The sequence below is a fragment of the Neophocaena asiaeorientalis genome, unplaced genomic scaffold (assembly GCF_003031525.2).
Source record: "Neophocaena asiaeorientalis asiaeorientalis breed wild unplaced genomic scaffold, Neophocaena_asiaeorientalis_V1.1 scaffold154, whole genome shotgun sequence".
NCBI classification, from domain to species: Eukaryota; Metazoa; Chordata; class Mammalia; order Artiodactyla; family Phocoenidae; genus Neophocaena; species Neophocaena asiaeorientalis.
In genome coordinates, this window is record NW_020172982.1 from 5,588,934 (window position 1) to 5,604,371 (window position 15,438).

Consider the following 15,438-nt stretch of genomic DNA (forward strand, 5'->3'; position numbering starts at 1 on the left):
AAGAATGAACCAGAGACAGGTAAAGCCCATCCTACCTATAGGTTCACAGGTGTGTCTGTCTAGCCAATCATCTGAATTCACTCTTGGGGTTTCTGTTCCATCCCTCCGCCCCGCAAATGGCTCTTACTAAGAAGAACTGCAGGTTCAGAAAGTTCTTGAGCAGTAAACAGAGGCTGGCGATCTCTTCCTCAAAGGAAAAAGGAGTCTAACTCTTCATTCGTTTCCTGAAGGCTGATTGGAGTATGGCGGGGTCTAGCTCAGGCCTCACAGGCACTCACTTTGCATTCCTCGCTACCTGGTCAACGCTCAAAGGTGATTAAAGAGCCCAGGCTTTGGAATCTAGAAAGACTCGGGTTTGAATCCCTATATTACCACATTCTAGCTGTGTGACCTTTGGAAGGTTACTGAGGCTCTCTGAGTTTTCATTTCTTCCCATATAAAATCCGATCAAGGGATTTCCCTGGCAGTCTAGTGGTTAAGACTTCTCTTTCCAATGCAGAGGTTGCGGGTTCCATCCCTGGTTGGGGAGCTAAGATCCCACATGCCTCGCGGCCCAAAATCCAAAACGTAAAACAGAAGCAATATTGTAACAAATTCAATAAAGACTTTTAAAATGATCTACATCAAAAAAAAAATCTTAAAAAAAATCGGATCAATAATACCTGCTTTGCAGGGTATCAGTGTGATAATGCACTATACATGCTCAGGAAGTAGAGCCACGACTTTTATGCAAAAGGAAATAAGGGCAGGTAACAAGAAACCTATATTTCTGTGGTTAATTTCCAAAACGAAACCATTTCACCAGACTCTCAGTAGCCCTCAGTGGCATGGAAAGACTCAGGTTTTGTACTACAGAGTCATAGGGTTTTACCAATGGAGGGTCCTCAGCTCTCATCTAGTGCAACGCCCTCCTTCACAGAGGAGGAGGGAGATCATGACTTCCTTAAAGTCACACAGCAAGTTCATGGCAGAGGCAAGGCAAGACCCAGGACCCCTGACTGTGGTCCTACAATATCACTGTCCTAGGGCCGTTTCTTGAGGAAGCCGCGACCTGGTAGGGAAAGAAAAAAAAGCAAACGGAGCAGAGGAAGAGAACCAGAGGTGCCTGGCAAATCCACAAACAGAAGAATGAAACCCCAATCGTGGAGATGTGATTGGGTCATCAGAGTCAGGGGAGCACTTAGACATGTGGGTGGATGGGTGAGCCCTGTGACGTCATCATGATTCACTCCTTAAGGGAGACGAGGAATGCGCTACACGCATAACCTCACTCCCCAAATGCTTCCCTGGTGCCAGGGATCGTGGCATTGGATGTGCGTTATCTAATTTACTCCTGAAAACCACCTGTGGGGCTGGCGATACCTTCACACAAGGAAACCGGAAGTTAAGTCCGATGGGCACACAGCTAGTAAGTGGCAGGCCTGGGACTCCAACAGCTTTTCTGATTATAAAACCTGAGCTCTTGCTATAAAAAGCAAGCAAGGTGCACTCAAATTTCCACCCCGTGTAGATCAACACTGAGTTTTTAAACTTCATCAACATTCATCTCTTTAACTTCTTAATAAAACAGTGCAATGGACATTCAACAGGTCACTCATTTCCATAGAACCTTAGCAGGCATTTTGTTGGCAACCGCTAAAAGCCTTTCAAAGATCAAGACAAATAACTCAGCCAGAGGTGAAGGATTAAACCAGGGTTTCCAGCCTCATGCCCAGACACAACCCTCCTCTTTTTTTTTTTTTTAAAAAAAAGATTCCTCTTTCTGTCTTCTTTAATGGGCAAACCAGGACGTTCCAGAGATTTTTTGTTGTCGTTCTAGCTGAGAGAACCCTGTTTGTCGCATAAATGCAGCTGTGACTATTTCCTCTTCACAAGGAAAAATCCTCATTGCATTCTTTTTTCTTTCCTTTTTTCTTTTCTTTCTTTTACTTTAAACTGAAAGTAGGACTCCTTCATTGATGTGCAAAAAAATTTATGCCAGTGGAAACCAGAAACCCTGATGCCTGGCAAAAGGGAGGCCACATGTTGTGAATGACACGATTCTCATTTCATAATTAGATTAATTAAAGTGACTGGTGTAAATCCCTTGCACAGTGTGGGGAGAAGAGACCCCAACGGCTAATCTCACCACCATATGCTGTGGCACTTTGAAAACTGGGTAGGATGACTTCAGCTTGGAATGTTTTTATGGCTAAAAATATAACAAAAAAACCAACTGCAGAATGAGTCATGCAATAGCACTCAAGTTCACATTCTTTAGAAATTTCTGAACACGATGTTTTCTACCAGTACCCTGACTCCAAAAATGTCCACAGAATAAATTCCTGTCTCTGCTTTAGAAAAAATATTAGTCCTTGTGCTTCTCACCACATGAATGTTGTGTGGAAAATTACACTTTATCCAGGTGGAAGGACAGACCTCTCATCTGGAACCTCTGTGTAGACAGAGCACTGCTGACTGTCCTGCAAACATGATGGGGACAGTTTAACCTCTGTCTCTCACCCATCGCCTGGATGCCTTCGGAGTCAGGAGTTGATGGGGAGGGTAGGATGGAAACCTCCCAGCTATGGCTGGGAGTGAGGGTCCCTGAGAATGCTGCGTGCTCTCCCTCTGTCCACATGCGTTCCTGCTTTCTCTCCTGCCTGGGTGATTTCCTTGAGCCAACCTTTCCCCCAGTCAACACTCCTTGAATATGAAGCAAAGGAAGAAGGTTACTTACAATCTGTTGCCATGCCAACGTAGATGCATTTTTTAAAGCGACATTCCTGGCACTGATTTCTTGTAACTTTGTCTATGACACATTTTCCTTCATATTTACAGGAATAGGATGGATGGAGATTTTTCTGAATGGTTCTTCTAAAGAAACCCTACATGAAAAAGAAAGACCCAGGACAACCATTTCATATTTTCGAGAAATAAGTGACTCCAGTATTTTGTATCTTCCTGACTGTGATGGATGATTTTAGACCTTACCTCTGTACGGGCCTTTAGCTCGACCTATTCAAATATAGGGCAGTTGGCCCAAAGTGAATCTAAATAATTCTAAATCTGAGGGAGATGTCAGAGGCTACAGAGTCTCTTCTTATCTTTTTGGCATTTCCTCAAGGCTAATGGGAAAATCTCATGTTCACGTTTATGTCTTCTAAACGATGAGTCATATAAATAAATTATATTATTTCATGCCATAATTGTGTTGCTAAATGAAGCTCTGAAGAGGTTTGCTACACTTTATACCGGAGAAATAAGAGCTGGATACTTGTGATGCTTTATTAATTAATTAATTTAATCATTTATTATTTAAAGGGATGCATTAATTGTCTATAGAGATTTGGTTGAATTCTGGTTTTCGACTCTTGAGATGCCCATGACCAGCTCAGAGAGCCCTTGAAACAACAGTCCTTGGGGAGGAGAAAATTCCAAGTTCTTTATCAAATTTTTCCCATAGCTCATGGCACTGGAGTTTTCCTTTCCTAGCACCCTTTTTCTCCAATATCTGTAGACATGCGCCCTAGAGTTCAATGTTTCTTCTTGTCTCAAGGCATGGGAGAGGGCCACCTGAGAATACAGGCTTTGGTGACTTACACAACATCCTCAAGGCTGTGTCATATGAGAACATTTCTGGACATGATACTCAGGTCTGGTAGGAATTTATAACTGCAGAAAGCATATATCGTGAGGGGCGCATTGCAAAGCGCTGCAGACAAGTGCCAGGGCCTCTGTCTCTCCCACAGCCTTCTGAGGTCAGTATGCTTAATATCTCCACTGTGGGGATTAGAAAGCTAAGCCTTAGACAGGTTAAATCACTTGCCCCAAATCACATGGCAAGTACATGCTGGAACTCGGCCTGGGGCCCAGGAGTTGGCTTACATGATATAGATTGAGTCCAATTTACTGTATTATTTAAACGTTTTAGATGAACATATTATAAACAGTCCCCTCTCACCCACCCCTCAAAATAACCACATCGTTTTATGGTTTAGTAGAATAGCAAGGCACAACAAATTTTGAAGGATGTTGTCCACTAAACCTTAAAGGGACCTCCAACTTTGTTGCATAAATTGGATGGAAATGCCAGTTCATCCAGGCTAACCCAAATTGTAATTATCCCATTTAACTTGCCCTGGCTTTATGCACTTATACCACTTGCATATTCCTCACTCAGACACAGGAGCTCTTCCTTGTAATGAAAAGGTCCAAGGTAGGATTTTCTACTGGGCATAGCGGAATAAAATGGAAAAATGACAGCAGTAACTGAAACTCACGGACTTGGTTTCGGGGCATGTTTGCCACCCCCTGATGTTACTATTGCCCAATTCCTAACAGAAGAACTGTCATATTGTATTTGGCTTTGCATCCTTAAACACTGAGTCCATTAGTCTGAATGACATCGATGAACTGTCCTAAGATTCCCTAAAGCACACACGGGGCAGCTGCTGACACGTGTTTCCCGGGTGTTCAAGGTGGGCGGTCCTGCCAAAGCTTGGATGTCAGGGCCCGCACAGAACGAAAAACAAGCTGTCCCCGCTCCTCTACCCCCTCCCCCTCCCTCCAATCCACCCTTCAAGGGTTACACTTGCTTGAAAGACAGAAAAAACTCAGAGATTCTAGCAAGGAGACATATGTCACAGACAGGGAGGAGGGGGTACTGTCTAGCACCCTCTTTCTGGAGGATGCAAAGCAACCTAAGTCCGGGGCCTCCAGCGAGCGTGCTGACTGCTGCTCTGAAGATGGGAAATCATTACTGTGGAGTTGGGAGACCTTTTCTCCCCCATCTGCTCACGCTGGCTTGTGTTCTGGGTGGCGGGAGCCTACTGGGGAGTAAGACAACAGGAAGGTGGGAACAGGTGATATACCAGATGCAGAGGTAACGTTCATTTCTCCAAAAAGGCTACTCTGAGCTTTTACAAGGAATGAATGAAATAACTTATACTTGGCTTATTTGGAAAAAATGTTGAGGTAGCAGGCTTTGCTATTCACAGTGCCATCTTTTCTGTGGCTTACCTTGCTGACTCTTCTCGGACACTTCATGGACCAAATCCCTTTTAAGATGTTGGCCTTCCCTAAGCTATGCTAAAAGCATATTTTCCCACATGAAGGGACCACTTTATTTGAGTAAATGTTAAAGATGGTAGGTCCCTTAATTTTAAAAAGGGACAAAAATTAATTTTTGGATGTGAACTTGGATAGCAAATACTTAACAGAATCTACTTATAAAAAGCTCTTTTTAGCAGTGAGCTGACAAAAGAGATGTCCCAGGGACTGAATAAGAACATATCTTTCATCGATGATTTGTGGGTGAGCGGAGGTTGTGCTTTATAAATCGACCTCAGACTCGTTTTTCTGCATTTGGAGAAGAACTGGATCCATTCCTTAGTGGTCCAAAATGATGCACTCATCAGTGCTCCAAGGAACTGTCACCCTCCTAGTTCAATATTCGGGCAACTGTTAAAAAAGCTTCGAGTCTCTCTTTAAAAAGTGATTTACTCGGGGCAGTATCAACATTCTTTCTACAAAAGATGCATGAAAACTGGCCCATCACAACAGACAAAACATCTCCAAAAGACTTCCACTGTCTGCAGGGCAGAAACAGGCAAAAAAGATTCTCCCTCTACACTCTACGAGTATGGGGTAGAAATACTTGCAAATTACAGGCTTGAGTAAACAAGATGTGAAGCACGACATTTTTCATCTTTGGCCATTTTTCAAAACTGTGTTTCATTTGACCACCTCTTTTGTCTTTTTCCAAGACACTCTGTCCTTGCATTAAATGATCTGTGTAACCGCCCTAGGAAGACTTTCTGATTTTATGATTGGGGCTATCCCGGAAACAGGATTCTGATCCGAGACAAAGGCACCAGGGCTGAGAAATCTAGCTTTCTGCTACGTGATTGATTCTTTTAAGTAAACCTCAGTTGAATCAGGCCCCAAGCATCCTGTGATCTTGGGAGAAGAGGGTAGTGGATTTCTTGATCACCGTGAAGACATACGTGAGTCAGAGACACGTATTAATAGGTTAACGGGCTTGGCTCTCCTTTGTTTAAGTCAATCGCTAACGATCATTAAGTCCTCTGTGAGGCACGTTTGGTCTTTAGAGTCACTTTGGGAGTGGAGTAATAAATGGAATTGTCATTAGAGTCTCCCCCAGAATTCAAAATTTGTCATTAAAAACTGATTTGAGAGAATCTCAGCGCTGCATAATCAGGTAGGTAAAAGCCTTATGAATTGGGGCTAATTTAGAAGAAAGACCCATTTGAATTAGCGAGCTTTTGGAATGAGAGAAAGTATCTAAACTCATGTAGTTTTATTCCTTTCAAAGCAGGCCGATAGAATTGGGCTTTCAAGAGACAGAGTCTGCAAGTGTCCCAGTTAATAAACAGCTGCAACTTATTTGTAATTAATGCCATTAAACTCCTTAAGACATTACTTCCACAGACGTAATAGCAACCTTTAGCTCAGTCTCTGTTAAAAGGTGACAAGTTCTATATCAAAGGGGCCTGGATGAATGAGAACATATTACATCCCATTCCAAAATAAGTCTCGCCTTGAGGTCTTAAAAATGACCTCTTTTCAATGGATAGATCATCTCAACACATCAGTAGGCTACATGTTTCCTCATTTCGTGCACAAAAAGTAGGGAGTTTGCATGGAAAATCTTCCACCAGGGAAATGAGACAGGTTAGTATGAAACCGACCTAACGTGTTGATTTTGGTGGTGTAAGGTCAAAGGTTAGGAGAAAAGAGGGTAGTAGGAGGGAGGAAAGGAGAGGAGGGAGTGAGGTGGGTGACGGAGGGGGAAAGACGGACTTGTTTTATAAACAATACGATTTTTGCTCTACGGTTCATATCTTCTGATAATTTAGTTTAAAATACGGAAGGTAAATAAAACATTCAACAAAAAATTAAAGCCTTTCTCTGACTTACTACCTCCTTTATAAAACATTAGCTGAACGCACTGGGTTCAGCTTTGTTTACCTTTACAGTGGACTTTATTTTCTAGGCTAGGCTGTCGGACCAAAACGTGTTTGCCAGAAACTCATCTTCACTTTGATAATGAAAATGTAAGTAGGCAAATTCAGGTTCACTTTCAGGAGGTAAACTGACTGTTGATCACTGGTGTCTTCTTGTCAAGTGTTTCCTGAAGATGGGTCTGGAGAGCGTGTAATTAGCTGATGGACGACCAGAATTTACTTACTTCAGGCTGTGCCATAAGCCAGTTCGGATCATTTCAGAATATAATTGAACCTAAGTAGCCTCAAAGATATTCCCTAATGGAACCCTTAGAAGTGAGCAAATTCTCTCAGACTGACACTGGCAACTAGCTTGTGGTTGGAGTGAACTCTGCCTCCTTAAACAGTGGAGATAAAACAGGAGGAGAAATGGTTATTTCATGGGATGATAGCATGTTATAAAATATCTATCTATGCATTTTTAAACTCAAAGGGAGGCTTTTATTAATTTCTTTACATTTTATCAATTTTCTCCCTGTCTAAAACAGCAGACCTCACACCGTCACAAAACTTCATCTAGTTATTTTTGATTTGGAGAAAAAAAAAAATTCAGTTCTTGAATATGCCCCCCAAAATGAAGAGGATGAACACAGGCCATGAATGTCGGGATTTGGCTCTAACAGGAACCTAAACTTCAGGTTGCATTCTGGAGGACTCCTGGAAGGGGCTGGATCGGGGCTCACTGGCCCCAGGGCAGTTACCTTGCAGCCTTCACACGTGATGCAGCGGTAGTGGTAGCCGGTGGCTTTGTCACCACACACGACACATAGCTCGTCCTTGTCTAAGTAACTGGGGATGTAGCCTGTGAAGAAGGAAAGAAGAAGCGTGTGAAAAAACAATATCATGTTAAAGACACACCATAGCCCGGAGGAGGAAGGTGGATGAGGAAGCAGGGCTGACTTGTTTTGTACATTTTAATACAATTTTTGCTTTACAGTTTACATCTTGTGATCATTTAGTTTTAAATATACAAGGTAAGGAAAACATTGAAGAAGAAAACATTTTAAAAAGTGACCTAATGCACTTGCTCAGTATCTTATATTTCCCCAGGACCTCAGTTCACATTTACAGAGTTAACAGGCCCGGGATTTCGGAATGCCTTAGAAACAGGTCTGCTCACTCTTGCTGTGCAGGTGGGAACAGGCCCGGAGGCTCCTGCAGCCCATGGATGTGGCAGAGAGGCCTGGATTTTTAAAAAAAATTTATTTATAAGTGGATTTATCATTTTTGTTATGCATAACATTATGGGTAATTATTAAGAAGAAAATATAAGATCTTTCAAGAGCAACCTGTTCTTTGCTCCTGAAAGGATTTGTACCCGTTTTCACACCCCAATCACTAACTTAGATTACTGAACTGGGGAAACAGTTTCTTTTCTTCTTCCTAACAATAAATTCATGATTAGACCTGAGAATCACCCTGTTTAAAATTATTGAATTTTAGAATCAACTGTTTAAAAATACTGAATCTGAGAGACCAATCCCCTCAGAGAATCTTATTCCAATGGCTTTAGGGTGTGGAAACATAGGCATTGAATTTCCTAAAAGCTCTCTGGGTGATTCTAATGTACATCTAGAATTGAGAATCCCTGGGCCTGGGCTTATATGGAGAGATCCAGAGAGGCTGGGATTTGAGACACCTGGGGTGCTCTGGATAACACAGCCTCTTTCGAAAGGCTTATTTCTGAACTTGTTCTTAGGGGACTTGATCTACTTTGGAACCAAGGCAGCATGCAATAAATTCAGAAAACTTTATAGCTGGAAAGGTCCTGGAAGAGCAGGTAGTGTTGAGGTGAACAGGCCTTCAGAGGTTTGGCCGTCCTCAGGCTCACACTAGAAATTAACAGCAGAGACTAAAATCCAGATCTCCTGACTTCCAGCCCTCCAGTATAAGTTATGTTGGTCTTTTTCTAAAAATAGTTAACTTCAGGTAGAATGAATAAGGCCATCTAAAGAAAAAGATTCTGCAAACTTGTGATATTATGATAGCACAACCAGACAACACTGGCAGTTCCTCAAAAGGTTAAACACAAAGTGACATACAACCCAGCAATTCCACTCTGAGGTATATGCCCAAGAGAGGTGAAAACATGTATCCATACAAAAACTCATACATGAAGGTTCAACGCAGCATTATTCATAAAATTCAAAATGTAGAAACAACTGAAATGTCCATCAAATCATGAATGGATAAACAGAATGTGGTATATTTGTACAATGGAGTATTATTCAGCCAGGAAAAGGAAAGAAGTACTGTTCCATGGTACAACAAGGATGAACCTTGAAAACATGCAGTGAAAGAAGCTAGATACTTGCATTTGTGTGAAATATCTAGAATAGGCATATTCCTAGAGACAGAAATTAGATTAGTGGTTGCCAAGGCCTGGAGGGAGGGGAGAATGGGGGATGACCACTAAAGGGTACAGAGTTTCTTTTCAAGGTAATGAAAATGTTCTGGAATTTCATAGTGCTGAAGGTTGTACAACTCTGGGAATATATTGAAAACCACTGAGTGAAAAACCATTGCTTTGAATGAACCTATTTTGTGCACTTTAAATGTGTGAATTTTATAGTATGTGAAATATGTCCCCATAAAGCTCTTACTAAAGAAACAAAGAAACGAGGAGATAAAAGAGGACGGTTCCGTTCGATAAACATATATATGGGGGTGCTATGTGCCAGGCAACAACATGCCAAGGATCTAAAGCTGACTAAGTCTTAATTCTTGGGGCAGCTCTCAGTGTTTTGGGGGAAACAGACAATAACAGATCATCTGCATATAATGAGGTCAGTACTGGGACAGGGCAGTGTCCAAATCACAAGGGAGAAAGTCTCCGAGATGCCTTCCCACCCACCCCCAGCCCGCATCCAGGTTGGGTGCTTCCGTTTCTCCTTGTGCTGCCCCAGTGGCAGCCCTTTTCTTTTTTTTTTTCCGTGGTACGCGGGCCTCTCACTGCTGTGGCCTCTCCCGTTGCGGAGCACAGGCTCCGGACGCGCAGGCTCAGCGGCCGTGGCTCACGGGCCCAGCCGCTCCGCGGCATGTGGGATCTTCCCGGACCGGGGCACGAACCCGTGTCCCCTGCATCGGCAGGCGGACTCCCAACCACTGCGCCACCAGGGAAGCCCAGCAGCCCTTTTCTTGTCTGCATCTTAACAACCTGTGAACTTTTTCCTCCCTTTAGACCATGATCTCTGGTTCACTGTAGGCTTTAGAGTTCCAGCTAGAGGGCAGGGATCGTATCGTCCACGCTGAAACCCCAGTGTTTGGCACCTGCTTCCTCTAATGGAGAGCATCACAGTTTCTTAAGATCGCTGCTGTGAGCCAGTGGTGAAGAGCGCAAGGGAAGAGGCTTATATCCGGACGGTGCAGACGGGCAAGCTGAAGTCTGGAGGTGTGCCTGCGAAGGCTGAGGATCTCGGCAAGGGTTTCTGAGAGAGGTGACAATGCAGACACAGGAGCCCAAACTTCCAGCCTCATGAAAACTGCCTTAGAAAGTCTGAACTTCGGTAAAAACAAACAAACAAACAAAACACCCAAAATTCCACTCAGATTAACACTAAGACATCCAGATTCAAGCTCATCTAAGACTTAGTGATCTGGGGACACACGCGCTCACCAATCAACTAGATTCGGTCCCGCTTTCTTTGATGGCTCTCATCACTGGGTTTGCTAGAGTGACACGGGGCTAAGGACAGTTTAAGGGAGATGCCATGCTCCCACAGCAGAGAAATGAAAATCACTACGTCCAGGCCAGTTTGGTTGAGGAGCCATCACCAAAAAGGCGAGATTTGAAGTCTGAATTTTATACACCTGGCTCAGCTGTCTCCTTTGGTCTATAAAAACCACTCTTCATTACACTCAAAAAGAGTCTCTGCTTGCTGGTTAGGTCTCCTCTTTACGTGGTCGTAAACCCCAAATCCCAAGCTGGTATGCCACTGTCTGCTAGGTAACTGATGGCGCTCAAATTTAAGGAGGAATACTAATAAAATCTACAGGAAAACTCACGAGGCATTGATTTATTCCAAATACAGTTTTGGGAGTAAAGAAATCCATAAAAAGAAACAACATAAAAGTTCCAACAGGGCTATGTGTCTAGAGCACCAACTAGTTATCAAATATGTAGAACTGGGGGGAGAGTCATAGTGAAAATGGTCAGAAATACTCTGGAACTAACTAACATTTTCCAGTGGTCAGTCTTTAGGAATCAAAAACAATGTGTATATTAGTTCCTTATAAAGTCCAGAGTTTTGAAATAAAAAAATTACATGAGTAATACAATTCATTGTAGAAGAACTGAAAGACATAAATTAGCAAAAAACAGACTAAACTATCAACTTTCTACCACAGAGATAACCACTGTAGCATTTTAGTTTCTGCATCGTAGATTGGTATGTTTGACTGTGTGTGCACTTATGCTCGTGTGTGCATTGAAACACATACTCATAAAACACAAAGTAACTTATTTTTAATTTATTTTTTAATTAAAAACTTTTTTTATTTTTTGGCTGCGCCACGTGGCCTGTGGTATCTTAGTTCCCCCACCAGGGATCGAACCCGTGCCCCCTGATTTGGAAGTGCGGAGTCTTAACCACTAGACCACCAGGGAAGTCCCACAGAGTAACTTAAATAACAAAGTAATCCAATGATTAAAGTATGCACCTCCTGTTAAAGGCAGATGGAATATACATATCCATGTTGTCAGGAAACTACAGTTTTTTAAATTAAATTTTCTTATTGAAGTACGGTTGCTGTACAATATTATATAAATTACAGGTGTACAATATAGTTTTTTTTTTTGCGGTACGCGGGCCTCTCACCGTTGTGGCCTCTCCCGATGCGGAGCACAGACTCCGGACGCGCAGGCTCAGCGGCCATGGCTCACGGGCCCAGCCGCTCCGCGGCATGCGGGATCTTCCCGGACCGGGGCACGAACCCGTGTCCCCGGCATCAGCAGGTGGACTCTCAACCACTGCGCCACCAGGGAAGCCCCACAATTTTTAAAGGCTGTACTCCATTTATAGTTATAAAATATTGGCTCTATTCCCCATGCTGTACAGTATAGCCCTGTAACTTATTTTATACCTAACAGTTTGTTCCTCTTACTCCCCGACCTCCATCATGCCCCTCCCCCTTCCCTCTCCCCACTGGTAACCACTAGTTTGTTCTCTATATCTGAGTCTGCTTCTTTTTTGTTATATTCACTACTTTGTTGTATTTTTTTAGATTCCACATGTAAGTGATCTCATACAATTTTTGTCTTTCTCTGTCTGACTTATTTCACTTAGCATAACGCCCTCCAAGTCCATCCATGTTGTTACAAATGGCAAATTTTCATTCTTTTTTACGGCTGAGTAGTAATCCACTGTATATACGTACTACATCTTCTTCACCCATTCATCTGTCGATGGACGCTTAGGTTACTTCGATGTCCTGGCTATTGCAAACAGAGCTGCAATGAACACTGTGGTGCATGTATCTTTTCGAATTAGTGTTTTTGTTTTATTCTGGTATATACCCAGGAGTGGAATTGATGGGTCATATGGTAGCTCTATTTTTAGTTTTCTAAGGGGATCTCCATACTGTTCTCCATAATGGTTGTACCAATTTACATTCCCACCAGCAGTGTAGAAATGTTCCCTGTTCTCTACATCCTCACCAGCATTTGTTATTTGTGTTCCTTTTCATGATGGGCATTCTGACGGGTGTGAGGTGATGTCTTCTTGTGGTTTTGATTTGCATTTCCCCAATGATTAGTGATGTTGAGCATCTTTTCACGTGCCTGTTCACCATCTGCATAGGAAAGCTACATCTTGATCTCTTACACCTAGAGGTTATGTACAGTTGAGCAGAGTAAAGACTTTTGAGTTCTTGGTATCAGGTGCAGATGGCAGAGAGAAGGGAGAGAGAACTGCAGGTCTTTTCCTTCTAATCTCATGTTTGGGAACAAACTGTACTGCAGTTGGACACTGTGTTGCTTGAGGGACATGCCTTGGGAGGGCCGGAGAGTATCCACTAGAGTTAGGAAGAAGCAGGAGGCTTGCCATCTCTCCCCCTACCTCACCACTACCAGCCTGCTTTTACTCTTTGGTGTTGGCAGTAGGACACTGAAGTTTTCTCTTCTCTGTAGCTCAACAATTTATGTAGATGGTTGAACTGTTTGGCCTTTAAAGTTCCTGTGAACCCTGGAATCAAGTGATAATTCAATGTACGAGTGGAATGGGCTCCTTCTGCTTTCTTTTTTTTAATATAAATTTATTTATTATTTGTTTTTGTCTGCGTTGGGTCTTCATTGCTGCACGTGGGCCTTCTCTAGTTGCGGCAGGCGGGGCTACTCTGTTGCGGTGTGCGGGCTTCTCATTGCGGGGGCTTCTCTTGTTGCAGAGCACGGGCTCTAGGTGCGCAGGCTTCAGTAGTTGTGGCATACGGGCTTAGTTGCTCCACAGCATGTGGGATCTTCCCGGACCAGGCCTCGAACCCGTGTCCCCTGCGTTGGCAGGCAGATTCTTAACCACTGAGCCACCAGGGAAGTCCCTCCTTCTGTTTTCTGACTGCTAGTCTGAAGGGTGGTTTGCTTTGTTCTCTTATTTCTCCTACATTATTTTCTTGGTGGGTGGATGGATAGGTGATTAACTATGTCTTTAGTTAAATCATCAAAACGTCTACAGAAACATCTACTTAAGTTGGTAGCAGTTGCTTACATGATCTCACTAGTGCACCCCACCCATCTCTTTCTTTTCTCTAAAATATTAACTCAGAAGCATCTTATTTACCCAAAACAGTCACCACAAGCAATGATACATCAATCATTATACCTAAGTCCATTATCCATCATTAAATAACTGTCACCAGCGAGTAAAATCCCACACATAGTGAACAGGTAGGTGGGGATTCTCTTAAGGTTACAGCATGTACATGACAACATCACATGGTAACCAGTTCTCCTAGAGAACTTAACCACTGCTTGCTCTTCTGTCTCAGGGTCTCCACCCTTTTGCTTTTTCATGCTCCCCAAATGAGTCACATGCCGGCCAATACGCCCAGCCACGGAAAGTGCATGCTGCCAGGAGTGCACGCTCATTGAATGTCAGTATTGTGCTCTGCCTGGAAACAAATACGAGAAGCACATCCTGGAGGCCTGGCTGCTCACCTGAGAATTGCATCTGCGAGCTGTCCCAGGTGACTGTTAAAGAAGCGTGGTTAATCACACCCGAAAACAGGTAAGGCCCGTTGACTATATGGGATAGCGCAAGGATGATGTATTTTGCCCAGCTTTTATATTCTCAGATGCGTTATTTCTTAGACTAATAAACCATGCTGTCACTTTATCCAGCCTATTATTATGAAAGCAAACTCCATCTGTTTGTTCAACAAAGGACTCGGAGATGTTTTTAGTGGACACTTGGAAATGTCTGATTAATTGCTAAGTATTACCCCGCACGTAAAATAAGTTGACGTGATAAAAAATTACTCACATTATTTTTTTACCTTTTTTGCTGGGAGCTTTATCAAGACCTAATTCACATACCATACAATTCAATGGCTTTTAATATATTCACAGAGTCGTGAAATCATCACCACAATCAATTTTAGAACATTTTTATCATCCCCCTAAGGAAACTTGTACCTTTAGAAGTCACTCCCTGGCCCTCCCACCTCCTCCAGCTGCTCTGCCCTAAGCAACCACTAATCTATTTTCTGTTTCTACACATTTGCCTATTCTCAACATTTCATACAAATGGAATGGTGCAATATGTGTTCTTTTGTGACTGGCTTTTCACTTAGCACAATGTTTTCAAGGTTTATCCGTGTCATCGGTAACAGTAATTCTTAAAAATTTGATCCTCAGAGGGACTTGCTATGTGGAAGGAAAGTTGTGTGCATTTGCGCTAGAAATCATGCAACAGGGGGCAAGCTTGGCTTCTTGGTTGGCACTGAACACAATTCACTTGGTTTCCCATGAATGGGTCAAATCAGAAGGCTGGCTGGTTTAACTCTTCTGAGTGAATTATAACAGCATCTCAGGTCCTAGAAGAAGAAACACTGGGCCCTCCTTTGTCCCGCTGGCAGACACACAGGCCTTAGGAATAGAACATAAGGCATATCTTGGTGGCAGGTGTAAAGGAGACGGAGCTGCCTAGGCAGGTCAGTCCAGCAGAAGTGGAGAGGAGCTGGGCTCAGAGACCATTTCCAACCTGGCTAATCTTTCCTTCTGTGTCAGACCACTTGCCTAGCGCAACCAGTCCTGGCATCTAAAAGGAGCAGTGTTTGTTACTGGTGGTGGGGAATCCTTTGGGCAGTTCACAAAGGTACTGATTCATGGTGAAGTTAGTGCTAAGGACCCTGAGTGGTTTGGGTCAGGCTATCGGATGAGAATATATTTTCACACCCTGAAGGAAGCTAAACCATTAGCAAGTTTAGTTTTTTTTCCAAT

The 15,438-nt window shown here is 43.0% G+C and overlaps 1 protein-coding gene across 2 annotated transcripts in view; it reads right to left on the bottom strand.

Annotated features, from left to right (window-relative positions):
- THRB (thyroid hormone receptor beta) overlaps positions 1-15,438 on the bottom strand; it is a 307,753-nt gene that overhangs the window by 19,331 nt on the left and 272,984 nt on the right. For both annotated transcript variants that reach the window (XM_024742055.1, XM_024742054.1), the window contains 2 exons: positions 7,709-7,809; positions 2,720-2,867 (listed from right to left, as the gene is read on the bottom strand). In XM_024742055.1, the coding sequence (XP_024597823.1) occupies positions 2,720-2,867; positions 7,709-7,809 (249 nt within the window). The remainder of the gene's footprint in view (positions 1-2,719; positions 2,868-7,708; positions 7,810-15,438) is intronic.